General features: G+C 39.6%; 1 protein-coding gene across 1 annotated transcript in view; it reads left to right on the top strand.

Moving 5' to 3' along the window:
• Positions 1 to 14,347, top strand: part of TTLL12 (Tubulin tyrosine ligase-like 12) — a 99,806-nt gene extending 85,459 nt beyond the window's left edge. Inside the window, 2 exon segments of the mRNA XM_067084220.1 lie at positions 644 to 749; positions 14,057 to 14,347. Of these exon segments, the coding sequence (XP_066940321.1) occupies positions 644 to 749; positions 14,057 to 14,208 (258 nt within the window). The 3' untranslated portion in view covers positions 14,209 to 14,347.
• Positions 14,348 to 27,614: the final 13,267 nt, after the last annotated feature.

The raw sequence follows: 27,614 nt of genomic DNA on the forward strand, positions 1-27,614 counted from the left end.
GCTATGCACACTAACATAAAAGATTTGATAGCTTCCATTGCTGATGCTTGAGAAAGATCTATGGGGTACAGTGGTCACTCAGAGTGACTAAAAAGGGGGTCCTTAACAAAGCAAATTTTGACTCAGTGTATACCCATATGAGTAGAAAAAGACTCCTTTAAATAAGATATAGTAAAAGAATGGATGGCAGTTGAATTCCAAAGAAAAGTTAAATAAGATATAGTAAAAGAATGGATGGCAGTTGAATTCCAAAGAAAACTATTGTGTGGAGAATGCAAAGAGGTAAGTGAAAAGGTGGAATTCTGTGGATTCTTGAACTTTAAAAAGCTTTTGGAAACAAGATCAAAGAGGACTTTGGAGCAGGTGAAGAGAAGTGAAGGAAATGCAAGGAGGAGACATGTTAGAAAATATAAGTTGCATGATGCTATGATCAGTAATGTTGGATGGAGCAATAGTAGTTTTAGTAGTAGAAGCTCACTTGATATAATTTTCTTTTAGAGGAGTAGTCTCTTGTAGGCCCTGAGATCTGGTTCCATATGAAGATGATGCTCTAAATATGCATTCTTAGAGTAATATCTTCTGTTAGAGACTACTGTGAAAGTGTTGAACTAATCTTGACTTTGCATTAATCTTCTGTTTCAAGGTGTTTAAGGCTGCTACATCACAAGACGCACCTAAAGGGATACCTCATAATACTCAATGCAAAGGGTGTTTTGGATTTGACATCATGATAAAATGGTCTGAAGGAGGTAGGTTTTAGTAAACTTATGTGGAACAAATATGCTGTATATAATTTTTATTTATTACATATGATTCTACATATGGAACAGGTGAATTAAAATAAGGTGATAATGGGAGGATACACAGGTATTTATTGGGGTGAAAGGATTGAAGACATATGTGCTTAATTTTGATTGGTCAAGAGAGGACTGGGTGGGTTTAGTTGGATAATATCCTGGGATGGCCCCTTGTGGTGTCCAGTCAGAGCACAGGAAATGAGACTAATGCAAGTTACTCCCTAGAAATGAGGACAGCCACCCAAGCCTCCTCAATAAGTCCAGATAAAACATTCATTCTTTAATCCTTTTCCCCAAAAATAATAAACGATAGATGATAGTGAAAGTATTTAAAGAAAATATTATTATATTATTATTATTATTATTATTATTATTGAAAAGGATGGCTGTATTATGCAAATTTATCTTATACAGGATCTTTTCTATTTTCTTTATACAGTAATTTGCCTTTCAGGCTCAGCGATGTTGGTCAGCAGCTGGCCAATATTCTTATTGGAAAAAGGATATTGTGTGGAATGCAGGAAGTCTTTTATTGAAATATTCAATCAGAAATCCGTGGAATCCTTCGTGGTCTGGATTCAGGTTCTTCTACTTGAGGTTGTGGCACCGCCAACATGTTTTGGCCATCTCATTGGTCATCCTCTGGACGTGGTTGAGGAGGATCTGGAGAAACAAGGCACTCGTGTCGGTATTTATAGGGGACTCTTGATCGGTGCTGAATTATGATTGGCTGCTCAGGGCAAGTCATCTCGGGTGGAGCCTTCTTTCCCATGTTGATGTGCGGGGCTCGTCTTGCGTGCAAGGGGCACTGTAGTGCTGGGGATGAGTGGGAGAATTTCAGTCCTCAGATGCGGAATTTTGATTCGCTCTTTCACTATGGGTGTCGCACGATGCAGGTCTCCTGGCAGCCATGGGGAGAAGAAAGGTTTCCTGCGTAATGCTTAGGGTTGGCTTCTCCTTCCCAATGTGCAGTGCTTCCAAGAGGCGCAGGCGGCTGTGGTCCGTAGTTCAGTCAGTTATTTTCATATTCATGATTATATCTTTTCTTGCAATTCTCTGGTTATGAGCAGTGCTGGCATGGTTAAAGATAACTCCCTCTTGGGCATGACAGGAAATCCTCATGGAGAAACACATGGTGGGCATACCAATGTAAGAACCGAGGCATCCTGGGACGTGGCATGAATACCGGTAACCCACGTTGATTTTCTTCAAGGGGTCCTGCTGAAGGGGGGTGGCTGGATTGTTACAAATCACCAGGCTGCTCATCTTTTTGCTGTATTAACAATTGACCAGATGAATATTCTTATTGGGGTCAGCGGGGCAGATATTACCCTGGATGATGTTCTTGAGGGCATGTTCATCTTCTTTATATTTATGATGAAACTGTCCTTTATAGAAGAGCTCTATGCGTTCAGGGACATTGGGGCAAGGTTCCTGCCGGTACCATTTATCGATGTTCGCCTTGATAGAATCTTCTATATTTCAGTTTAGTTGTCCATTGTCAACATTATCATCGAGGATGTCTGCCCTGTTGACCCCAATAAGAATATTCATCTGGTCATTCATTACAAGAGCAAAAAGACGAGCAGTCTGGTGATGCATAACAATCCAGCCACCCTCAGCAGGACCCCTTGAAGAAAACCAACGTGGTATGCCGGTACTCATGCCCCGTCTGAGGGTGCCTCGGTTCTTACGTCGGTATGACCACCGTGCTTTTCTCCAAGAGGATTTCCTGCCATGCCCAAGAGGGAGCCATCTTTAACCATGCCAGGACTGCCTATAACCAGAGAATTGCAAGAAAAGATATGATCACAAATATGGAAATAACTGACTGAACTACGGACCACCACCACCTGCGCCTCTTGGAAGCATTGCCCATTGGGAGGGAGAAACAAACCCCTCAACATTACACAGGAAACCTTTCTCCTCCTCACAGCCGCCAGGAGACCTGCATCGAGTGACCGTCATAGCGAACGAGCGAATCAAAATTCTCCCATTCATCCCCAGCACTACAATGCCGCTCACACGCAAGACGAGCCCCGAACATCAAAATAGGAGAGAAGACTCCACCTGAGATGACCTGCCCTGGGCAGCCAATCATAATTCAGCACCGATCAAGACCCCCCTATAAATACCGACCCAAGCGCCTTGTTTCTCCAAATCCTTCTCAACCACATACAGAGGATGACCAACAAGATGGGCGAAACATGTCAACAGTACCACAACCTGAAGTATAAGAACCTGAATCCAGACCACGAAGGATTCCATGGATTTCTGGTTGAGCATTTCAATAAAAGACTTCCCGCATTCCACACACTATCCTTTTTCCAATATGAATATTGGCCAGTTGCTGACCAACATCGCTGAGCCTGAAAAGCGAATTATAAGGAAAACAGAAAAGATCCTGTATATGATAAATTCGCATAATACAGCCATCCTTTTCAATAAGACCTGTTTAAGAGAGGGTTATTTCCTTCATATTATTATTATTATTATTATTATTATTATTATTATTATTATTATTAGTCATAATGCACACACACACATGTCAGTTGTTAATCAGACTACTGAGTCCTTTATCTAGACTTTCATAGGGTTTGTACATATGATTTATTCTTAAATAAAAGGTAAAAAATATATCAAGAAGACGAAATGACAATGAAGCAAAGCAACATAAAAACATTGAACACGTAAGTGGAATGAGGCCAAAAGGAACAGGTAAAGGTAAAAGACAAAAAGCATTGCAGCTGGAGACGGAGAGACTTTATTCATTGCTATGTACTGTAAGTGTTTGCACCACCCAGTTGTAACAAGGTGCTTTGCTCTCTTCCGTTTGTAGATCACCTGTGCTGGAAGTATGTGAACTTTGGTCGAAGTTTGTCTTGTCTACAGTCTATATATATACTGGTCTGGTATAAAAGTATAACATTTGACTTCTCCATAACCACAGGATCAATTTTAATGAACATTGGCACTAAGCATCCTTGAGTAAAGGTGATTTAAATTTGCTTAAATGGAGGGTCACATTCCCATACAAGTGGAGAGAATAAAGAAAAATGGATATTGGGTAGAGTAATTTAAAAGTATTTTTCACTAGATCTGCCTGCAGAAGTGGCTAAACTTATATGAAAGCTTTATGACGTAGTATAAATTCAGGGTTCAAACCACACATATGGCAAGGACAGGGTTTTACATAAGAATATGTAGGAAAAATCTTTTCCTCAAGATCAGGGTTATAGTCTATCAAGTTGATATGTAATTATTACCATATACTGTAATGTAGAATCAAATTTGTGCAAACCATGGCAACTAGGCCACAATAGTAGGTGAGAGTTTCATACAGGACTATGTAGGAAAAGTCCTAATCATATACGTGCAGCAAGATGGCTCAAGTGAACACTTTAACTATTGTGCATCTTGTACTTTTATCTGTTTCTCTGACTTCATTCCAAATATCTGTTCAAAATTTTTAATGTTGCCTCATTTCATTGCCACCCCTTAATTAAGAACTAATCTTTTGGGCATGCTGTACAAAAGTCAAGAATTGTAACCCAGTGATTTGGTTAAGCTGTCTTAAAATGAAAATAAACAGCATAGTTAGTTACTACAATATTTAATAAATTCTTTTGTACACAATGGTTAGCAAGCTTTGTAAGAGGTACAGATTTTATGCTTTTTGCAAACTGCTGAAGATTTTTTTTTTTCATTCAAGTGATGTTTTTAATAAACGCCGAAGCCCTATTTACAAAAACGTCTCCCATGCCGGCGTAAGCGGGCGTTCAGAACTGCTGAAGATTTTTTCAAAAATCTTAGTTTTTAAGATTCAGAGTTCAACATTTTTATTTAAGTTTAGTATGCAACAATCAGAAATAAAAATATCATTATCATATATAAATATTGAATATTTTTCTTTCCAACAAATTGTAAGCAAAACGTTGCTAATGAGTTAATTTTTAGCTGTAACACTAAATTCATTTTTTTATAAGAGATTGTCTGATTAAAGCAACACAGAGAAAATATTATCACAAAATGATCATGAAGATAATCGTGGGGTAAAAATTTTTTTTAAAAATTAAAATGAAATATTGTGCTAGGCAATTGTTTCAAAATGAAATTGATTGAATATTATAGGAGTTTTTTAGCCTGCATTTCTTGACCAATAGTTAAAGTTGACCAAAGGTTGATTTTTTTCTATTTATCGTTATTTATATGAAAATATTTCAAAAATGGTAAAAGCTAAAAGCATGATTTATTTTTTGTTGTATTCTACATGAAATTGCGCACATTTTGATGTATAACACTTTATGTAACGAATAATATAAAACAGAAATGCACCAACAAACCTGGATGGAAGGAAAAAGTTTTTTCAAAAAATTCACCATAAATCGAAATATTGTGCCAGAGACTTTCCGTTTGTTCAAAATGAAGGTAAAGGATTGATTGTTATAGAAGTAAGAATTTTCTTACGATTCGTTTTCATGCATTTTTTAAAGGACGAAGGTTGATTTTTTCTGTTTATTGTTATTTATATGAAAATATTTCAAAAATGGTAAAAGCTAAATGCATGATTTATTTTTGTTGTATTCTTACCTGAAATTTTAAATAACACTTTATTAACGAATAATATAAAACGGCGAAAAAAAATTATGACAATGTGACTCAAGAAACACCTGAAAAAGTTTTTTAAAAAAGCCATAAATCGAAATATTGTGCTGGAGACTTTCCATTTGTTGCATAATAAAGGTAAATGATTCATTGTTACTAGAACTAAGAATTTTACCCACTGAGCATTTTGAGTCAAAATTACTGAATGTTAAAATTTTGTCAGTTATCATGATTTAAATTAAAATATTTCAAAACTGTTAAAAACTAAAAGAATGATTTATTTTTGTTGGAATGAAATCATTTTGATGTATGACAAATGTAACGAATAATATTAACTAGACAAGGTGACTCAAGAAATGCCAGGATTTTCAGCGTAAGGAAAAAGTTTTTTTTTCAAAAATTACGGATACCCTCAGGACACCCCGATGCTTCCTAGGGCTGCACGGGATGTGGTCCTTGGTCCCGGCTGTGGGCGAACAATGGCGAGAAGCTGGGTCACTTTGGCTGCTGGGTCCTTCTCCAGATCCCTCACACGCTCACTACCGACAGGCAGTATGCGCTTTTTGACGGCTTTGAGACATCTCTGCAGGACTTGTCACAATTACGCAACACATCAGGCGAGTTCTGCAAACACGGGTTTCTAAGGTCCAACGCTGATATTTTCGTTTTTGGATTGGATATGAACAATCCCTTGGACTGGTTTTGCATTTTTAGTCGCCCCCTTCTCTCCTGGACAATTGTTCTTTTCTCTGGAGTTTTGGAATTTTTTCTCTCAACCGTATTTTGACATTTCTTTTGGAATCTCTGGCTTTGGATTTTTTTGAAATGGATAAAATGGAAAAGACACCATCCTAGAAGCTGACAACACCTGAGGGAGCTAATGTTGAAGACACATACCTTTTACTTTGCCTTTGTTCTATCTTCTTTTAAAGGACTGTGTATGCCATATATAGTTTCTTACCTTATTTTTAGGTCATATTGCAATACACTCCCTGAACACCTGAGAAACCAGCCCGAACTATATCGTACCCACTAAGTGAGTAATTAACTGTCAGCCTACCAACGCTTACAGGAAAATCTTGTCAAATGAGATGACTGTTGGCAATGCTGCTGCAAGTCCCCTTAAAAACGACAGACTTTTTGTTCGACTTGTGCATAAATTGCAGGAAGGTACAATTTTCGTTTTTTGATTAACATCACTTGACTTGCCCCCTTCTCTCCTGGATTGTTCTTTTCTCTGGAGTTTTGACCTTCTCTCCCATTTTGACTTGGCCTGGTCTTTGGATTTTGAAATGGATAAAATGGATAAGACACCATCCAGACAACAGTGGAAGATTATCTCATTGTTCAGTAGAAAAGGATGAGGAAATCATTAGCATAAATTCTAAGACGTAAAGCACGTAGGTCATGGTCGATAGCACGATGGAAGATCATCTCAAGTATAGGAAATCATTAGCTTCTAAGAGTTGATTCAGCGGTAGAGACTCAGGGTTTTGACAAAGAGGCTTTAGAGTCAGAATTATTTAGGAAATTAGAAGACAAATTGTCAGCCAGCATGTCTAGTTTGTTTTCAAGTTTCATGTCAAAACTAACAGAAATAAAAGATCAGGAAAAAGGTAATAGGGACACAGAACCTAATCGCTCTTTTTCAGCTCCCCTGCCTGTTCCAGAACCAGCCCTAATGGGTGCCGGGGGTCATGGAGAACCGCAAACCTCAAAGGTAGGATCTACCGGCCCCCCTGGCGCGGAGCAGGCAGTGTCAGCAGCAGATTTCCCCTTTCACCCTGGTAACATAAGTCCTAAGGTAAAATCAAATTTAGGATTGGCGCAGACAGTAGTAGAGAATCAGGAAGATAGGTTGAAGGTGCAGTCGGAGTCGAGTGTCATTAAGGTTGCGGCTCCCTTGTTGGATCCAACAGCGGTTCTTTTTCCCGCAGTAGGCTCTCTGCAACAAAAGGTTGCAAAATTGGTAGAGGATGACTCAATTTTGGTTCCTAGCTCTTCTGGTTTGGATAGGTTGGAAAGTATCCCTTCCTCTTCTTCGAAGTTTCTGTTTCCCCCTGGGGACAAACCTTCCTTCCCTTTCAGAGTCTAATTCGGTAGATCAATTGCTGAACATTGCAGAGTATAATGCTGATCTGTTGGGACTCTCTAAAGGCTACAGATCTTTGGTTAGAAATTGTTTTAATATTGGTTTTTCCAACATTTTTTAGCATGTTTTGAAAAATCTCCCGGAATTCACAAATGATGCTTTACAAGATTATCAGGGGGGGAACAGAATCAGTCTATTTTCTTTCCTTAAAATCTATGGCCTCTTCTGTATCTCAGACATCTCTTCCCTATGGTTTCAAAATCTTCTATGGCTTTTTTAACCTTCCGTTTGGGTCACTCTTTGGGAGACTTTCGGTTTCTTCTCTCGCTCATCCGAGCTCTCTACCATTAACGGACTTGCCTTCGGGACAATCTTCCACAAATCATATGACTTCTCATCCTCCAGAGCTAGTTGCTGCGGCATCTGGCAGTGCGACTGTTCCCGTGTTCAATGTTTCGGCTCCGGTAGCTAGGTTTACTGGTAACCTATCTTCCACAATCGCTTCGGGTTCGGTACCTCGCAGCTTCCCATGCGAAACTCCTGTGAGCTCCGGCCCATCTGGTACGTTCTCCACCTGTATGACGTCATCGGCAGGGACTCCGGTGGTTACCCCAAGTGTGGCTTCTTCTCTCTTCCCTCCTTCTGTACCTTCCTTCTCTACCTTTCCAACAGGTTTCTCTGTTCCTCCGGTTAGGACGGTTTTTGTAGGTTCGGGTTGGTTATGGTCAGCAGGGTTTTTCCCCTTGTTCTTCTTCCGCAAATAGCGGAGTGTCTGCTGCTGCGGTTCTTCATCTGCATGCTACTGTTATTCAGCCTAGTTCGGGGTTGGCAAGTGTTGCGGCTTCTCTGTTTTCTGAGGTGGGCGTGGTTCGCCCAGGTGTGTCTGGCTCAGCGTAGCTCCACCGTTGTTGGAGTGTGGGTTTTGCGCAAACCCTTCTCGGCTGCCCACAACATGATTGCGACTGATCCCTCAGGTGTTCGTCTTGCGCACTCAGGTATTTCGTGTTCCGGGTTAACTGATCCAGTGTTTTCTAGGGGTCAGCCTGTCTCTGTTCCTGTCTCGACTCGGTCAGATCTTTCCGATAAGGATTTCTCTTGCGAGGAAGAGGATCCAGTACCGGAAGCCTGTTCTCCTTCAGCGAATGAGAACGAGTACAAGCGGATGGTGGACTTCATTCATTCACTTTATCCACAGTCCAAGGCTCCGGAAGAACCTTTTCAACCTAATCAGGCGATGTTTGAGTCACTGTTTGCGATAAAACCAGTGGTGGCGCATACACCAAAGAATATAGTTTGGTTTGGCCGTGTCGAGCAGGCATTGAGGGAGGCAGATGGTAGGGTAGCGGCGTTAATTGGGTCGGGTAGGCAGGATTCCACCTTGCTTCCTTCTCGTAAGGGTTTTTACAAGGTTGCGGGTAACCCTTCTGCGGGTGTTAGGGTCCCTCTTAATGAATCAGTGGAAGCTCTTCTGTCTAGAGTCCCTTCTTCGAATCGTTTGGTTTCTGTCACGGCAAGAGAGGCGGGTATTTTGGAAGACACTTTTTGTACTCAGTCGGAGGCAGTATCCCATTCGATGTGGATGTTATCTGGTTTAATGGGGTTCCTTAAACAGGACGGTTATTCTCCCTCGGACCCGGCTTTGTTCGACAACCTCATCACTTCGGTGTCAATGGGACTGGCCTATCAGGCAAACATTTCAGCCAGATGCACAACCTTCTTCAGTAAGAAAAGGAGGGATTTCTTTCTGAACCATCTACCTCCGCATTATCCGGACATTCACAAAAGGGCTCTGTTGAGAGCACCATTGGCACTCAGCAACAGTCTTTTCAGGGAGGAAGATGTAGCGTCGATGGTAAATTTCGTTTCCTCTTCTTCAGCTGTCGAGTCACAGCAAGCAATGATTCGGGTGGCAGCACAGACCGCCAGATCACCGAGAGGTTCCAGGATGACATCACCAGCTAAGCGGACGCGTTCCAAATCACCATCTAGGTCTCCTAAGAAAGTCCGCTTCTCATTCAAGTCTTCAGCTTCTGCTTCAGATCCGAAACCTTCTGTCCTTAAGAAGGGTTTTCGGAAATAGGAGACACTTCCCTCGTCTGCACCGGTAGGAGGTTGCCTAGCTCCATTCTGGGAAATCTGGAAGGAGTGTGGCGCGGAGAGTTGGGTAGTGGAGGTGTTAAGGAAGGGGTACAGAGTCCCTTTTCGTTCTCTTCCTCCGCTATCCAGCTCACCGGTTCATCTTCCCAGTTATTCCCCTTCCTCCATCAGGGGAATAGCTTTAGCAGCAGAAGTCCGAGCCCTCTTGGAGAAGGGAGCATTAGAACCCGCTCCTTCTTCCCCAGGCTTTTACAGTCGGATTTTTGTGGCTCCAAAGTTGGGAGGATCTTGGAGACCCATCATAGATCTCTCGAGTCTCAACCGGTTCATCATTTCCCCGAAGTTCCATATGGAAACTTCTCAGTCGGTGCTGTGGTCTGTCCGGAGAGACAACTGGATGATTTCAGTGGACCTCAAGGACGCTTATCTCCAGGTTCCGGTCCATCCGGAATCTAGGAAGTTCCTTCGATTCTTGGGTCCAACTGGAACATTTCAGTTCAGAGTCCTCTGCTTCGGTCTGACCACAGCACCTCAAGTCTTTACGAGGGTGATGTCTCCTATTTCAGAGATAATGCATCATCGGGGTTTCAGGATGAGGCGCTATCTCGACGATTGGTTAGTTCAAGCTTCGTCAGTAGAGGAAGTTTTGCAGGCGAGGGACTTCTTACTAAACTTGTGTCAAAAGTTGGGAATAGGCATCAACTTGGAAAAGAGTTCTTTAATCCAGCTCAGACAAAAACGTATTTAGGAATAACGATTCAGACGCATCTTTTGAGGGCTTTCCCGACGGAGGAACGAGTTTTGGCAATTCTGAGCCAACTAGAAACATTCAGATCAAACAAAGCTCAACCTGTGAGCCTATGGAGGAGCTTGCTGGGCAGGATGGCCTCCCTCTCACTCCTAATTCCAGGGTCTCATCTCCGGATGCGTTCTCTTCAGGCATGTCTCAGGAATCGCTGTGACTTTCGGGAAGAGAACGCGTTCATAGTCTGGGACAATTCTTGCCTGAGGGATCTTCAGTGGTGGTCAGAAGAATATCATCTGACCATCGGCGTAAGATTGACTCCCCATTCCAGATTTCCATCTGTACACAGATGCCTTGGATCAGGGTTGGGAAGCAACCCTGGAGGAATGTCAGGTCAGGGGCCTTTGGACAAATCTGGATCGGAGGGAGTCCATCAACCACAGGGAACTAAGAGCGGTAGAAGAGGCTCAAGGTTGCTTCACAGATCAGATAAGCAACAGGACGGTAGCGCTCTTTTGCGACAACGTAACTGCAATGTCATACCTCAAGAAGGAGGGGGGGACAAAATCGCAAATTTTGAATCAAGTCGCCCAGAGAATTCTCCGCTGGTGTGAGTGCCACAGGACTACTCTTGTTCCTCAATTCGTGTCGGAAAACTCAACGTTTTGGCAGACGCCTAAGCCCGATCGCAAGAGGTTCTGGGGATGGACGCTAGTGCAGGAGGAAGTTCAACTTCTATTGCAGAAATGGCCAGCAACCATAGACCTGTTTGCTACAAGACTAAACTTTCGCCTCCCAGTATACTTCTCCCCAGTAGAAGATCCCATGTCGTTCGGGACGGACGCCATGTTGCACTCTTGGAACGACATGCAAACATATGCATTCCCTCCATTCGGAATGATTCAACACGTGTTGATGAAACTCAGGAACTCCAACAACACCGAAGTGACGTTGATTTTCCCTTTCTGGCCTCAAAGACCTTGGTTCCCAGACCTTCTCGATTTACTGACAGATGTTCCGGTTTTCCTTCCAGAGAGGAAAGATCTTCTCAGACAGCCGCACTTCCATCATTTCCACCGGAACCTCCGCGTGCTGAAGCTAGCTGCGTGGAGACTGTCCAGCGAGCAGCACGTCATGCCGGACTCTCTAAGGCAGTGGCTCGCCAACTGTCTTTCTATCTGAGAAAATCAACCAGAACTGTATCAGGCCAAGTGGGCGGTTTACGGCAGTTGGTGCCGGAACCAAGGTCATCGTATATCACTTCCAATGGTAGCGAAAGTAGCAGACTTTCTACTTTTTCTTAGGAAAGAAAAGAAATTATCGTACTCTACGATCACCGGTTACAGATCAATGCTTAGTAGTACATTCCGTTTCCATCTTCAGGAATTGGCGACCAGTAGAATACTTCACAATCTCTTAAGGTCTTTTAAGATAGAACGTCCAGTTCTTCCTTTTCGGGCACCATCGTGGGATTTAGCGGCGGTATTAACTCTCCTTAGGTCGTCAGAATACGAGCCATTAGAAGCACTGTCATTAAGACAGTTAACGAAGAAGGTATTATTTCTAGTTGCACTGGCCACAGCTAGAAGAGTAGGAGAGATTCGGGCTGTTTCAAGAACTGTATCTTTCTCAGGGAAAGATATTTTTCTGTCATATTTGCCGGAATTCGTAGCTAAATCGGAATCGGAATCGAATCCTTTACCCAGAGCGTTTAGAGTAACGTCTTTAGAAGATTTCGTAGGAGGTGACGCTTCAGAAATGCTATTATGTCCGGTCAGGGTGCTGAAGGCTTATTTATTACACACAGAAAAGATGTTGCCTTGCCCGAGAACGCTATTTGTTTCTCCCAGATGTCCTTCGTGCTCGATCTCGAAGAATGCTATTAGTTTTTTCTTAAGAGAGGTGATACAACAAGCGTCGGCAAATTCTTCAACTCTTTCGGAACCATCGAACTCCTCTGAGCGCCCAAGAGCTCATAGTATTAGAGGGGTGGCGACATCGTCAGCATTTCTCAAGAATTTCTCAGTGTCTGCAATTTTAGAAGCAGCAACTTGGAAATCAGTATCAGTTTTCACTTCTTTCTACCTTAAGGACATTCAATTTTCATCGGAAAAGGGTTACTCGCTGGGTCCTTTTGTGGCGGCCAATTCAATTCTTTAGTAAAGGGTAAACTAAGGGTGGGGGTGGGGAGAGTAGGGGCAAGGTTAGACAGCATAAGATAGGTGAGTAGAACTGTCAGTGAATCGGAATTCATTTACGGAACACAAGATTTTACAATTAAATGAGGTTAGGTATATCCAGGTGGTTCTCAGCTCGATTTATTCACCCATTCGGCACAGCATCGACGGTGACGGACGGCAATGATTTGGAAGCTCCGACTGCACACTCAACTTATCCTCCGTACATGAGAGGCTACAATAGCCACATGGGAGGCTCGTCGTTCCCCTCCATACATGAGAGGCTACCAATAGCCACATGGGAGGTTTGCCAGGCTCCGCTACATGCGAGGCTTTGATTAGCCACATGGGAGTTAGTTTCCCTTCTTCCGTGGGAGGTTTTCTTTGAATACCACATGGGAAGTAGCTCGACCCAGACAGTACCGTGACTCGAGACTGACGTTAAGGGTACTCTCTCCTTTCAGGCATCCCCACCTGCCGAGTAGACAACCAGGTGAGGTTTGCTTTTATATGCATAGTAGACGATAATGAGTTACCTGCTTTACTTGTTGGTAGGTCGGTCTGACTTAATTGAACCCATCTCCACTAAATTTTGTTAATCGGGCTAATTCAGGTGTTCAGGGAGTGTATTGCAATATAAAGTTTTCATAATAAAACTAATATTGTCATACTTACCACCTGATCACCTGAATGATTCCCACCCTCCTCCCCACTTCAATCTGATTAATGAATAACGCAATTGGGAATCTCGGCCATACACAGCCGGGACTTGCAGCAGCGTTGCCAACGGTACGCTAGGTAACTCATTTGAGAAGATTTTCCTATAAGCGTTGGTAACGCTGACAGTTAATTACCCACTTAGTGGGTAATGAGTTGGGGATATAGTTCAGGCTGGTAGGTAACCAGGGCTAATTCAGGTGTTCAGGTAAGTATTACAATATTAGTTTTATTATGAAAACTTCATATTTCATCCTGTACCAAAATATTTCCATAGTTATCCCCTTTGTAGAATCAGAGCTCATGTTTTCTTGTCATCAGATAACAACTGGTAAACTGTTAAGTGAATAAATAATTTTGTTTATAGCCATAACTCCCATGGTGGGTAGTGCTGTCAGTGCACCTTGCACAGTGTACTATAGGCATTACGTAAGGTTCTTTGCAGCGTCCTTTCAACCTTAGCTGCAACCTCTTTTGCTCCTGTTACTGTACCTCTGTTCATACTCTTTCTTCCATCTTATTTCCACCCTCTCTTAGCAGTTGTCTCATAGTGCAACTGTGAGGTTTTCCTCCTTGCACCTTTAAAATTTTTTTAATCTCGATTTCCCTTTCAGCACTTAATGACCTCAGAGGTCCCAGCACGTGACCTTTGGCCTATTTTTATATTCCATTCCAATATAGCCATAACGTAAACATTACATTAAAATTCAAGATCACTTAAAGTACTGTTTTATGATTATATGAGATTTATCATTAGTAAAATAGGTTAACTGAAAGTAGATGATCTTTACTGTTCATTTATTGTTCTTTTCTCTTATATCCCCAGAAAACAGGACCATGGAACCTCAATTATTGGAAGCTAATTTCAACTCTGATTGTAAGCGAGCATGTGAATATTACCCTGAGTTCTTCAATGATATATTTTCTGTTATGTTTTTAGATGAACTGGATGGGCATAATGTTACTGTTCTTCAGTAAAACTAATGATGATATCTAAATTGACCTGTATAAATTAACATTGTTTATACTAATTTGTTGGTTTTTAATAATTTTGATATTTTACTTTTTTTAGTTTTGGCATTGTTAATTTTTAAGAAAATAAAACTGTAATGTTGCATTTTGGATTTCAGTTTCCTGTTTTATTGTATTTCATTATTGTATTGTGAAGAGGTATTGCAATATTCATTTTATGTGACCATTCCTTAAAATTACATGTGTTCAAACAAATCATAATCTCTCCTACTTTTATGTACAGTTTATCTTATTATTATTGTATTATACAGCATTTCGATTGAAACCACTAATTCAGATTTCCAGTTTCTCACAATGCTTCCCGAAAGAATTTGCTCTTACGGAAAAGTGAAGATTGTAGCAAGGTAAAGTTAAAGCAGCTGGACACCCATTATAGAAAAGGCTAAAGGGAAAAAATATGAAGTAGAAAGTAGACAGCAATGTAGCTGGCCTGCAAGGGACATTAAGTAGAACACTTGGTACCATCTGCAGTGTGCTGCATGAGGCACACTGTAAGAGGTACCCCATTTGGGTATTTATGACCCGTCAGTGCAGGTAAGATGGGCATACTAAGTTCTAGATAGTTGTTGAAAACAACTAAAGTGGATCCCACATATTTCGTGATAAGCGAAAATCTGCAATAAGTTGGAACACCCCTATAAAAAACACTTATAACTGCCTATTTTAATAGTTCAAACACCAAATATACCTTAAACTATCATCCTAAAACACCTTAATGTAATTTCAAAGTCATCTTACAATGTTACCCTTAAAAATATATATGGCTTACAGCTACACGTGAAAACTAATCAAGTTCCCTGCCTATACAGTATTCAGGCATGCTCATTTTCTTTCTTACAGTACTATTCATGCCACCCCATTTTCTTTTACAGGGGAAACATTGAGAGGTAGGGAGATAGAGTAAACAAAATACATATGCATATTAAAAATGTTTAATATAAGATTACATAAATCATTTGAGTACTCACCAGTGATCAACATTGACTGAGGACGATGACGATGAATTAGCTGTGCAGTCCAATGAATGAATGATGATATGACTGCACAGCAAAGCAGAAGAGTTTCATCTCCTCTGAGGGCACCTCTTCCCCTTCTTCAAGGCACTTCAGTCATTTCATGGACTTCTTCAGGGGTTCAGGAAGATGCATCATGGCCATGTACTACTTCATGCTGATGAGGAGGTTATTATAGGGCACCATGGCAGCATCAATGACATTTGAAACGTTTATGGAGCATTGCATATTAGGATCCTATGCCTTTCCTGAGAATTTGGGACAGACCTTTAAATTGTTCCAAATTCGCTGCCATCAGGGGGCCAGAGAGTAAATGAATGATGGTGGCAACATTTTCTTCCTTCTCAATCACGAAGATGACACTCTCGGGCATGCCATGATGGGCCACTACTTCAGCATAACTTTTCCCCTCACACAACATATCAATAACTTCTGCCCTCTCCCTGTACGCTATAACATTCCTCGACATTTAGGCTCTTTCCCATAAGCCGTAGAAGAAGCAGGGCATTTAGGAGGCATCTTACAGTGGTACGATCCATGAAGATATGTACTGTACTTTGTGTGTATGCACAATTTAGAGAGTAATGTGATCATACACAGAGAACTATGCTGATGCTAGAAAGCGAACCTGGGATGTCAGGTCATATGCACATCCTATGCTTTGAGCATCGTTGACTGCACAACTTTGCATTTTATTGATATATTTCTGTACTGTAAGATGATTTTGAAATGATATTACAGTAGTAGTGTTTTAGGATGATAGTAGAGCATATCTGAAATATGTGGGTAGTTTGCAGAATGATGTAATTCCTGTACAGTGCTTTCCTCCAAGTGAAATAGTAGGTTTGTTTACGTCATGTCGATCTATTTTTGTGTTATTTTCGTGACTAAATATATTTTTAATGATAAAAAATTATTTACTGTATTGTAAAAATTTTCAAATATTACAGTACAGTACTGTAATACTGTATTACTGTAAACAGCAAAATACAGTAATCAATAAATTTTTTTTAAATGTTCTCCCCAAGCCAAAAAACAGTTCACAGTACAACACATCTCTATCTCTCAGTTCACCACATTGCTTCTGTGTGTTGTATACCAAATTCATGTTGGTTGTGTAGTGCATTTGTTCATGTACCATACAGTACATTCATATCTTCAGTAAGATGGCTCCAAAATGCCCTGCTCCTGCTAAGGCCTCTGGCAAAGAGCCTAAGCGGCAGGGGTAGGTCATGACCCTCCAGCAGAATGTAAAACTTATGGATATGCTTAGATCAGGGAACAGTTTCGCTGCAGTATCCTGCCATTACTCGTGAATACAGTCAGGTACATAATTATGTAATTAATTATTTACAATGTACAAATACAAATACTAAGAGAAGAAGAAGAAGAAGAAGCGAATATCCCAATACCTCCAAGAAGATAGTCAGCAATAATGGCTACCATCCAGAACAGGTTGGTTTAACTTGATACAATTTTATATACTTTTTATTACATTTTTTTAAATGAATTCCCTTGTTTTTTACAATTTTCAGTGTCTTTAACTTTAAGTACTTTATTAATTTTAAAATCCTTTACTGTATTCCAGGGGTTCAGTATGGATGAGACCAGCCTCTTCTGGAAGAAGATGTCTTCATAAATGTATATCATGAAGGACGAAGCCAGAGCCCCCGCCTTCAAGGCACAGAAGGATAGGGTTACCCTCATCATGTGTGGCAGTGCAGCCAGCTTCATGCTGAAACCCAGGACTCATTTACAAGTCTGCAAACCCCAGGGCCCTCAAGAATAAGAACAAGCACATGCTGCCAGTGTTTTGTATGCATAACCCCAAGGCCTGGATCACCAAAGTCCTTATGGATCACTGGTTCCATCAGAGCTTCATCCCTAAAGTTAAGGAATACCTCAACGACTTGGGCATGGAGTTCAAGGTGTTGTTGATTATGGATAATTCTAGTGGCCACCCTCTGGATCTCTGTTACGACGGAGTCCAGCTCAAGTTCCTCCCTGCCAACACCACCTCTTTCCTCCAGCCTATGGACCAGGGCATGATCCATGCCTTCAAGGCACTCTACACTCGGAACTCCCTCAACCACCATGTGAAGGCAATGGACGATGACTGAATTTACACTGAAGATGTATTGGCAGAAATTCACGACTGCCACATGTCTGACCGTCATTGGCCAATCGTTGAGGGATATGAAGAAAGAGAACCTAAATGTGTGCTGAAGAAGTTGTGGCTGGAGCATGTGCACGATTACAAGGGCTTTGTCCTCAAGAAATTCATCATTCTGCCGTTGACAAGGCAGTCCAATTGGTGGAGATCCTTGGTGGAGAAGGATTCGATGACACCACTGAGGATGAAGTCGGAACCCTAATTGATGCCCACTCTGCCCCCTGACAGACCAGGATTTAGAAGACCTGACTAAGCCTACTAGCAAGGACGAAGACACGGCAGGTTCAGGGACAAGGAGGAGGATGAGGGGTCTGTCTTTGGACTGAATTTATGAGGACATTCAAGGAGGAGGAGGAGATTATGGCTTAGGATCCTAACATAGAATACACTGTAAAGTTCAATAGTGGCCTTGATGGGTTACTGAGGCCCTATACAAACCTCCTCAGCAGCATGAAGAAGCAGACAGCAGCTGCCTATCACCAGTTATTTTTCAGCGGTGAAGAAGGCCCCTTCAAAGCCTCTCAAAACCCCTGAAGTGTAAGTGGTGACTGAAGTGCCCCCTAAAGAGGGAGAAGAGCTGCCCCCAAAGGAGATGTAACTCCTCTGCTTTCCTGTGCAGTCATATCTTCATTGTCATTCATCGGACTGCACATCTAATTCATCATCATCATCTTCAGTCAACATTGATCACTGGTGAGTACCCATTTGATCTACGTAATCTTAGTATTAAAGTTTGAAATGATATTAAAGTGTTTTAGCATGATAGTTTAGGGTACAGTACAATGTGTTTGGTGTTTGACATACTGTATTCTATTTTTGACAGATATTCTAGATTGTGAGTACTATACACTGCACTACAGTAACCGAAGAGTCTACAGCACTGTACATACTGCACAGTTAATTTATCATCATCTTCATTCAACATTGATCACTGGTGAGTACCCATATGATTTACGTAATCTTAATATTAAACTTTAAAATGATAATAAAGTGTTTTAGCATGATAGTTTAAGGTATAGTATAATTTATTTGGTGTTTGACATACAGTACTCTATTTTTTACAGGTATTCTAGATTGTGAGTACTGTACACTGTACTACAGTAACTGAAGAGTCTATAGTACTGTACATACTTCACTGTTAATTCATCATCATCATCTTCGTTCAATAATTAATCGCTGGTGAGTACCCATATGGTTTAATCTTAATCTTAAAACTTTGAAATAATATTACAATAAAGTGTTTTAGCATGATAGTTTAAGGTATGCAGTACTGTATTTGGTGTTTGACATACTGTACTGTTTTTTGCAGGTACATATATGTACAGCTAATTCACCATCATCATCTTCATTCAACATTGATCACAGTTGAGCACCCATATGATTTCCTGTACTGTTATCTTAATCTTAAACTTTAAAATGATATATTAAAAGTGTTTCTATATCCGCGAAGTGGTGAACTTCCTACGATATATTTGGGTATATGTCACATGGACAAATCCACGAAGTGGCAAATTTTCTCCCATATATTTGGAGATATGTTCCATAGAAAAATACTCGAGTAACTAAGTGCGCGATTGCTGAACCACAAATAAGTGGGGACCCACTTTAAAGCCAGGATTAAATGATGTAGGTCTCTCCAAGTAGAGGAGCCACACCAAGTTGTTTGAAACAAGTAAAGCAGGGATAACATAATAGAGGTCTTCCCTAGTAAAGGGTTCAAAGTTCTGAATGGCTGTTAAGAACAAGTGAAAAAATGATTAGATAAAGAAGTTCTTCTTTACTAGAAGTAGCACACTAAGCTTTGACTGTGTATTAAAAGCAAGTGAAGCAAGGTTTACACTACAGATAGAAACTTCTTCATATAAGAGCTCATGTCTCCCTTGCTAAAAGCACTTACGTCCTGATTAGACCTCTTACTCTCTGATCTGTATCCATTATTCTTTTGATTGCTTTTTCCTTTGTCACCATCACCTCTTCCCCTTGGTCTCTCCCATGTCAGTATTTGGTTCTTTTTTTTTTTATGTTATAGCTATTATAATTCATAAATAGTTAACTGCTCCCTTGATATCTTATAATGGTCACTTTGTGGTTTTATGTATTGTGTATAGGCAGACATTGTTCCATTCTACCAACAGGTTTAGTGTACCCTTTTACTTTTAAATGCAGTATGCTAAGTTGTATGTATCTTTACTCTATAAGTGTATTTAATAGTTTAACCAGATTGCTGAGTTCAGAGGGTTGGCTTTAGAATTGGGTTCTAAAACTTGAAAATTATAACATGCAATTAATTACAAATTCTTCAGAAAATTCTTTGGTTGTGGTTAGAAAGACCATTATGCAGACTATGGGAAGCACTATGATTTCTTGGAAAATGGTGGAGAATCAAACCAAAAAGTTATCTAAATTATCTGTGCCTAAGACACCTCATTCACCATTGTTTGAAATTAGGAGTAACATAAATCATGTTTTACTGATAACATGTTAATCTTTACACATGCATTGTGTCATTGAGTGGTCATTATATATCCAGGGTCAAACGAATATGACTATGTAATTTAATAAAAGAAATAATTTCTTGAATGTGACATAGTTTTTGTATTAAATAACTCCATAACATAGGGTAATTCAAAAAGTTCTTGCCCCCACCTGGAAAGAGCACTAAGACTTTTTGTTGCAACTGCATTTTATAACTACTAATATGACTATACACAAGATCACATTATGTTGTCCTTTATTACATGTCAGGCACATTTCAAAGTCATGAAACACAAGCAGAGTTTAAAAATGGACAAAAAATAAGGCAGCTACATGACTAAGTATGTGCAAACGAAGTGTATGGCCCTCAAGGAAATCCATGTAAGTATGGTCATCACACTTGATGAGGACTACCCTTCCTACTCCATGAGTAAGAAGTGGGCTTCTAAATTAAAGTTGGACAGTGTTGGCACAGACAAAGACTACCCAATCAGTACATTCAAATAGCTACCGTACTTTTGTTGGTAAGTAGTTTAGGATGACAGACGTTTGACTGAATTGCAAATAATTAAGACCATGGTCATCAATGTTTGGTCAGTGTGGTATCAATGGCAATACCAGAACAGAAGCTGATGAGAACTGGAACATCCAGGAACCTCTGACTCACTTCCTGGTTGATCCAGACAATTTCCAAAGTGAGATCAGTAATTCAAAATACTGTAAGCATTGACACACCATAGTTCTTCACCCTCCAGACATTCAAGCCTGGAGTATCTCATGGTGAAGTGATAACCTCAGTTTTATGGGATTCTTAAAACAAAAGACTACGTGCAAAACTGCCACACCATTACAGTAATGAGAAATTACAATGATTAAGAAAACAGCCAAGATGAAATAGAAAATGCTGTGAGTTGGTAGCAATGGCTGATGTGACCAGCCATGACTTTGAATTATTGTGCTTTGCCTGCTACTCAACCAACCTGGTACCACATGACTTCCACTCCTGTACTGAACTTAAATCCCCACTTGATGGTTTCCACTCAGGATTAGTAATGAAGTCATCCATGTTGTATAGGAAAATTTTGTGCTCAAGAAGTACCTTCTTTGATGACACGCTAACAATGCATTACCATCAGTGAATCAAGACCATTGAAAGTAGAGTAGCTGTGACACTTTTAGGGTCAATTCAACATTATTAATGACATTCCTGCTAGGGTGGTTTTAATCTGAATTTATTTGTTACTACTATTCTGTATAATGTAAATTCTGCCATTTATTAAGGACAATGAGTTTCAATAATGCTAGAGAATCGCTCACAGGAACAGCTATAATTTATCAGGTTATAATTGTTGCAGCCTTGGTTGCTCCACTGGATCCTCATGTCCATGAATACCCATATGAACAGGGCTCCAACATATTTTAACATTTGCATCAACTTCATGTACTCGGCAATTTGTTGAAAACAGAAAATAGGTAATTTGCTGTATACTTGGTAATTTGTTGAAAACAGAAAATAGGCAATTTGCTGTATAAGAAGATTTTTGGACATTAGCTCCATACAACTTCTGTGACTTTTCTGATTATTAAGAATTTGTCTTTGCAGTAGCATATGTTTCATAATCTCTTGTGTCACATATAATGAAGAACATAAATCTTGGTAACTGGTGAGAATTAACTTGTTTTACTGCCATCGAGTCGCCCCCTCCCCTGTTATAAGACGTTGGGGTTCTGGCCTTCTGATAAGTATCCAAGTCCCTACAGTGTACCCCACACTTGAATATTCAAGACAGCCTATAGCTAACATATGACTTTTGACATAAACTAAACTGTTTTATATCTGTCATTGTGTTTAAAGAGTTTGACTACAAAAACATCTAAAAAAAGCAGTTTAGCAAAAAACCATCATGATACTGTACGTTGTATCTGATAATTAAAGAAGTCCAACAAGTTGAGGGGTTACTATATTTGGTAATAAATCCCACATTTGAAGAAAACTTGGACCCTTTAACATAAACTACCTTATGTAAGCCTTTATGCCCTATGTCTTTTAAGGCATATTGTTAGCAATGTTCTTGGGGTTATGTATATGATGTGGATGAAACATAAAGATGGATACATACTTTTGACATCTTGTATTATCAGATGAGAAGGAGTTCAAATATTGAAGAAAAGGTTATATGTAGGTACAAGGATTCAGAAAGTTGATCAGCACTAACTATAAATGGGAGAGTATGATAATTTCTGATGATAATTCTGTCATCAAACAATTCCTCGTGAAGTGTATCACTAGCTATTAACATTTTGCACTTCATATGGTTATGAATTCAGGGTACAGTATAGGAACAGAGGTGCTTAACCACTGGACCAGGATACCATTCATTCTGATCTCAGCAGAGTTTATGGATCTTTCCTAGATAGTGACCCACAAGGGTTTTAACCCAGTATGTATCCACTTTTGTGGCGTGTTTAGTACAAGCCCGTGGGGATGACCATAAAAACATGAACAAAAGACTGTAAATATCGTAAAGATAATGACCCCCAAGAAATATTAGATAACAACCCCCGAACTTTGCTGAGGGTCACTATCTAGGAAAGATCAGAGTTTATTAACCTCTTGAAGAAAACAACCCCACAAAGTGACAAAGGATTTGGAGAATTTATTCAAGAATTTTTTTCGTTGTCAAAACCATCCATGTAACATTAGAAAAGATACACTTATGCATTTTTGCACAATGGAAGCACACATTTTATCAAACAAAGGGAAACTATTCCACAAGACAGATGACACAGTAATGGGATCTGCTCCCATAGACTTATTTACTAATGTATATATGGCCATAATCGAATGAAATCTTTACAAGGCACTGACACCTGCCACTTATGCCAAGTACATCAGCATTTTTTTTTCTTTGCTATAAAAAAGGATTAAGAATTCCAGAACTTAGTTTTCTGTGAAAGTTCTGGTTTTTGCTCATACAACAGAGATGAGCAAAGAAACGTCTTACCTTTCCCTGTGTGCCTGTAAAGCACGAGACAAACAAATCCATTTCCTGACTGGAAAATACCTGAACACTAGAGCAGAATAAAAGTGAGTCCTATTAACGTTTCGTGGTTTTTGTCTACATGAGCCGCATTCTCTCATCGTCGTAGCTGGAAATCTCTCTGCGAGGAACTGGGCTGGATCCAATAATTCCTGTCCGGTGATCGATAGAAGGACAGCATTATAGAAGAATTCATAAAAAAAAGAATGAAAAATGTAGTCCATAAATTGTTGCTAAGAACAAGGACACACAAGAAATTTATAATCTGCCCTTGAAGTGTGCAATACACGTCAAGGTCTTTAGGAAGAGATAAGGCAAATAAAAGCCCTGTAAGAAGGCATCGCTCGGAATCTTTAATCATCCTTACATGGTGATATAAATGAAGAATAATACATTTCTAACCAAAAAGAACAGATGAGCTTTGCAGAGTAAAAAATTACATCTTCGGTATAAACTACAGGTCTCTCAAGCTTTTTGTTTGTCACGCTACCATAATTTGTGATGTCCACCAAACCAGAGGACCCAGGATTATATATTCACTACAGAGACCAAACATCTGGAGATCTGAAATAAAATCAACTTATGCGAGGGACCAGACATATACAAAAAGAAAAACTAGTCTCATTGCAGCTGACGCCTTTTCATTTCCATAGAAAAATTCTTAATAAACAAGCAAACATTATATGAACATAAATTACCTCTGGCACGCTGATATTCATATAGTCAGCAGATTACCGAAGATCACCCCTCAGTATGCAAGGTAGTCAGGGAAGGATGCAGAGAGAGGGAGAGAGAGAAAGAACAATACTAGTGATGACAGGACGTAAAGTGCCTCCCGGTCAAAAAGAGAGAGAGAGATGTGTTCGAGCCAAACCACATGGTTCACTGACCTGACTAACCAGTAAATGTAATTCACTTTAAGAAACCCTGCATTATTGCCCAAAAATTAAGCTCAATTTCAGACCCCTGGTTAGAATAGAAAATATCCAGATTATCGCCGATTCTATTATATTGGACATTAATTTTATAAAATCATTATCTTGCAATTAATTTCATGGCGACGAATTACCTTGCATGTCAAATCTAGTCATAGTAGTATAGTTTGAGTAAAAAAATTGCCACAAATTTTCTTTCCCAAAAGAACGCTAGGGTAATAAATCAATATATTGAAATCATAAATAAATTTATTATCCCTAAATGCAAAATTAATCTGGCAGTATGGAGACCAGTTAATTTCATACGGACGTACAATATAGTAAATGATCACAAATATCTCGCACTGTTATCTAAAACATTTACCTTTAGGTTAAAGTAAACTTTTGATCAATTCGTTTTCCCTTTAATTTACTTAAAACAGTGACTAAGTTGTGTCTGTTAAGTTTCAACCATATAACAATAACTCTGTACTAATGAAGCTATAAGCATGTGTGTATACTGTAAGTGTATGCGTACATAAGCTTACAAATGCCTTATATGAGCATGTGTGTGTGTGTGTTGAACTCTAGGAAAATCTGTCTTATGGTCAGAGCCTCAAAAATAGCCAAAGGTTACAAGAAATTTAAATATGCCCTATACACATTCACGTTGAAATTTATATCAAGTAAAACTAACATGAAAAGATAACTAGAACATTTTTAAATACACTAAAAAAAAAGGATAAACATTTTGATCGCCTTCACTGTAAACTTGAACAAATTAAGACTAAAATCAAATATACGATAACTTGAAAGAAGTTTTACCCGGGTTGGTCTCTGTTAGTATAGAAAAAAAATCTTCCATTTTTGTCAGGTCCAAGTTATCTCTCGATATGACTAGAATGAAAAAGGTCACTCTCGACTTCCTGTGTTCACTTTGAGAACGATCCCTTATGGCTGAATGCGGTGATCTTGCCTTGTCATTTGCCCGTCCTTCACTATTCTGGTGTTATCTGCGCACAAACGCACGCTTATACTATATATATATATATATATATATATATATATATATATATATATATATATATATATATATATATATATATATATATATGTATGTGTATGTGTGTGTGATGTGTGTGTGTGTGTGTGTGTGTGTGTGTGTGAATGCGCGTGTATGTGTGTATGCGTGTGTTTGTTTGTGCGTGAATTGTTAATCTATTGAAAGGCATTCGAATTCTTGAGGTGAAAGTGCAATGCTTGCAGTGTCAAGGTAGCATAATACCTACAACTGCCCGTGTCAGGTACGTAACTGTTCTTACAGCGGCCGAGCCCTGAATTAAGAGCAATCCCTTGAAAGAACACCTACTGTCCGCAGTGTCCTCCAAACTGGGCGATATTGATTGTAGCTCGTAGCGTTCTTCTACTTACGAAAACCAGAGACACTTTGAATATTAGTTTGACAAATACGTCTTGCCTATAGAAACTAAACGAAAAAAACTGATATTATCAAGGAAAGTAATCTTATTATTCATGTGTATGTGATGTTGAGTAAGTCTTTCCGGTCGAATGATTCCTTCAGCGGTGAGTCACCGTAGTTGACAATGTTGCGAAACCACAGCAAAATTCGCAGTCTTGTCAACAGTCGATCTTCCTTTGTTCAACTTAAAAAAAAAAAGTCTTTCTCGCGAAGGTCTCTATTTAGTTTATCCAATAGAACAACGTTTTAATATGAGACGGGTATTATATGAAATCATGGTCAAATGGAAAAATAAGGCGAAAGAACAACACAATGGAGAGAGAGAGAGAGAGCATACGTACTTGGTTCGAGACAGGAATTGTTCTTATCCTTTGCACCATGACTCAAAGCCACAGCTTTACAGACATGAGATTTCAAACGATTTAATTTGCTGCACAATATCAGAGATAAAACAAATTGAATATAATGAAAATGTCAAGCATGAAACAGGACTCGTCAAAAATTACAATTGTTTTTCAAACGCATCCATCCTCATGTAAACTTTCGAGAAAAGATTAAGATGAGGACAATAGGTGTATTATTTGGTACATTATTAAGTACGGGTGTGTCAAGGATGCAAGAACGGAACTCGATGTATGTGACTATAATGACGTTTCTGTTGAGGAAGACGGCCATCATTCCCTAAGAGTTGGCAATTTGGTTATATGTTGTCATGCTTCATCATGGAGAAAATTCAGGGGCTAAATGTGACATGCGTAATTCATTGGACCGAAAAGACGATATTAACAGGAAGGCAAGCATTTCTTTAGTATGAAGAAGCAGTATCGTTTTGTTTGTTTACTGGACTTTCAAAGATTTCTATCAACGCTGAATCTATTGATTTCATTGTACCCAAACTACGAAGTCGATTGCTTCCTACCTTATGCTTGACAATGAATACTCCAGTCTACGCAAGTGCAGTCACTCCCACATAATTCATTTTTAATTGTGTTTGACGTAATTTTTAAAGACTAACAAACTGCAATATAAATGAAGGTATGAAAATTCTCTCTCTCTCTCTCTCTCTCTCTCTCTCTCTCTCTCTCTCTCTCTCTCTCTCTCTCTCTCTCTCTCTCATTTGTAAACACACTGCATTGGTAAAATATTTCACTTGCAGTTGTCTAAAACATTTTTTTATGTAACTGAAGCTTGCTACAGTGTGTTGTCATTCCGTATGAAAAGTGATGTTTGTGTTATTCATGTACGTAACAGCGATACAGTCAGAGGAAATTAACCTCGAAAACAGAAATCACTTGATGTGCGGCTCCCCGCTAACTGGTACTAATACTAAAAGTAACAATGTCGGTATTTTTAACACTGCATTGAAAACTGCGTTCTTTGATGAGATCCGGTCGTCATAACTTGGCACAAGATCCAGCAACCAAAAGTTGCAGTCCGGTCACGCAGAGGCCACGTCTGCCGCCACCAGTTCCATCGAGTTAACAAATAACTAAATTCTCACTTCTGATTGCAAACTAACATTTCACGTTATAAAATGGAAAATATGTGGCTCTTGTTTAGTGAAGATAGGATACATACATTAATAAGACATACAAAGCGAGTGAGAAAGCTCCTGTTCTCTTACATTCAGTTGTTCGTTAAAATAAAGAAACAAACGCACAGATAATTTACAGGGTGACGTCAAAGGTCACATGGTGGGCTCTTATCCATTAGGTCTATTGTTATCTTGGACTACACGTCACAGTCTTGGGTTAGCTTCTTTTTAATTCCTGTTTTCACATGATTTTGTGTAAATGAAAAATGTCTCTCTCTCTCTCTCTCTCTCTCTCTCTCTCTCTCTCTCTCTCTCTCTCTCTGTGTGTGTGTGTGTGTGTGTGTGTGTGTGTGGAAATCCATTCAATCCCATTATCCTTTCTTGCAGGGTTCATTTGGCAGCGGGGCCTATCTCCGTATCTTTATCGTATCTTGTGCAGAAGTTTTGCTCTTGCTAACATTTTTTAAACTTCTCCTTCCTTAATTTTGGTTAGGTTCGAGGTTCGTAAGACAGTAAACATTAGTCGGCTTGAGAGGCTTCCATAATTCATACTATCTTACAATCTTACTTCAATCAAATATTTAACAGAACTTTACGAATTCGTCCACACTGCAGTAAAACAAGAACACATGTCGTTAACTTAACGCACACAAATCACAATTAGGTTAAATACAAGTTTATGACACATTGAGATTCCTAACCAATACATTACCCAACGTTTG

Source organism: Macrobrachium rosenbergii, chromosome 41 (genome assembly GCF_040412425.1).
Source record: "Macrobrachium rosenbergii isolate ZJJX-2024 chromosome 41, ASM4041242v1, whole genome shotgun sequence".
NCBI lineage: Eukaryota > Metazoa > Arthropoda > Malacostraca > Decapoda > Palaemonidae > Macrobrachium > Macrobrachium rosenbergii.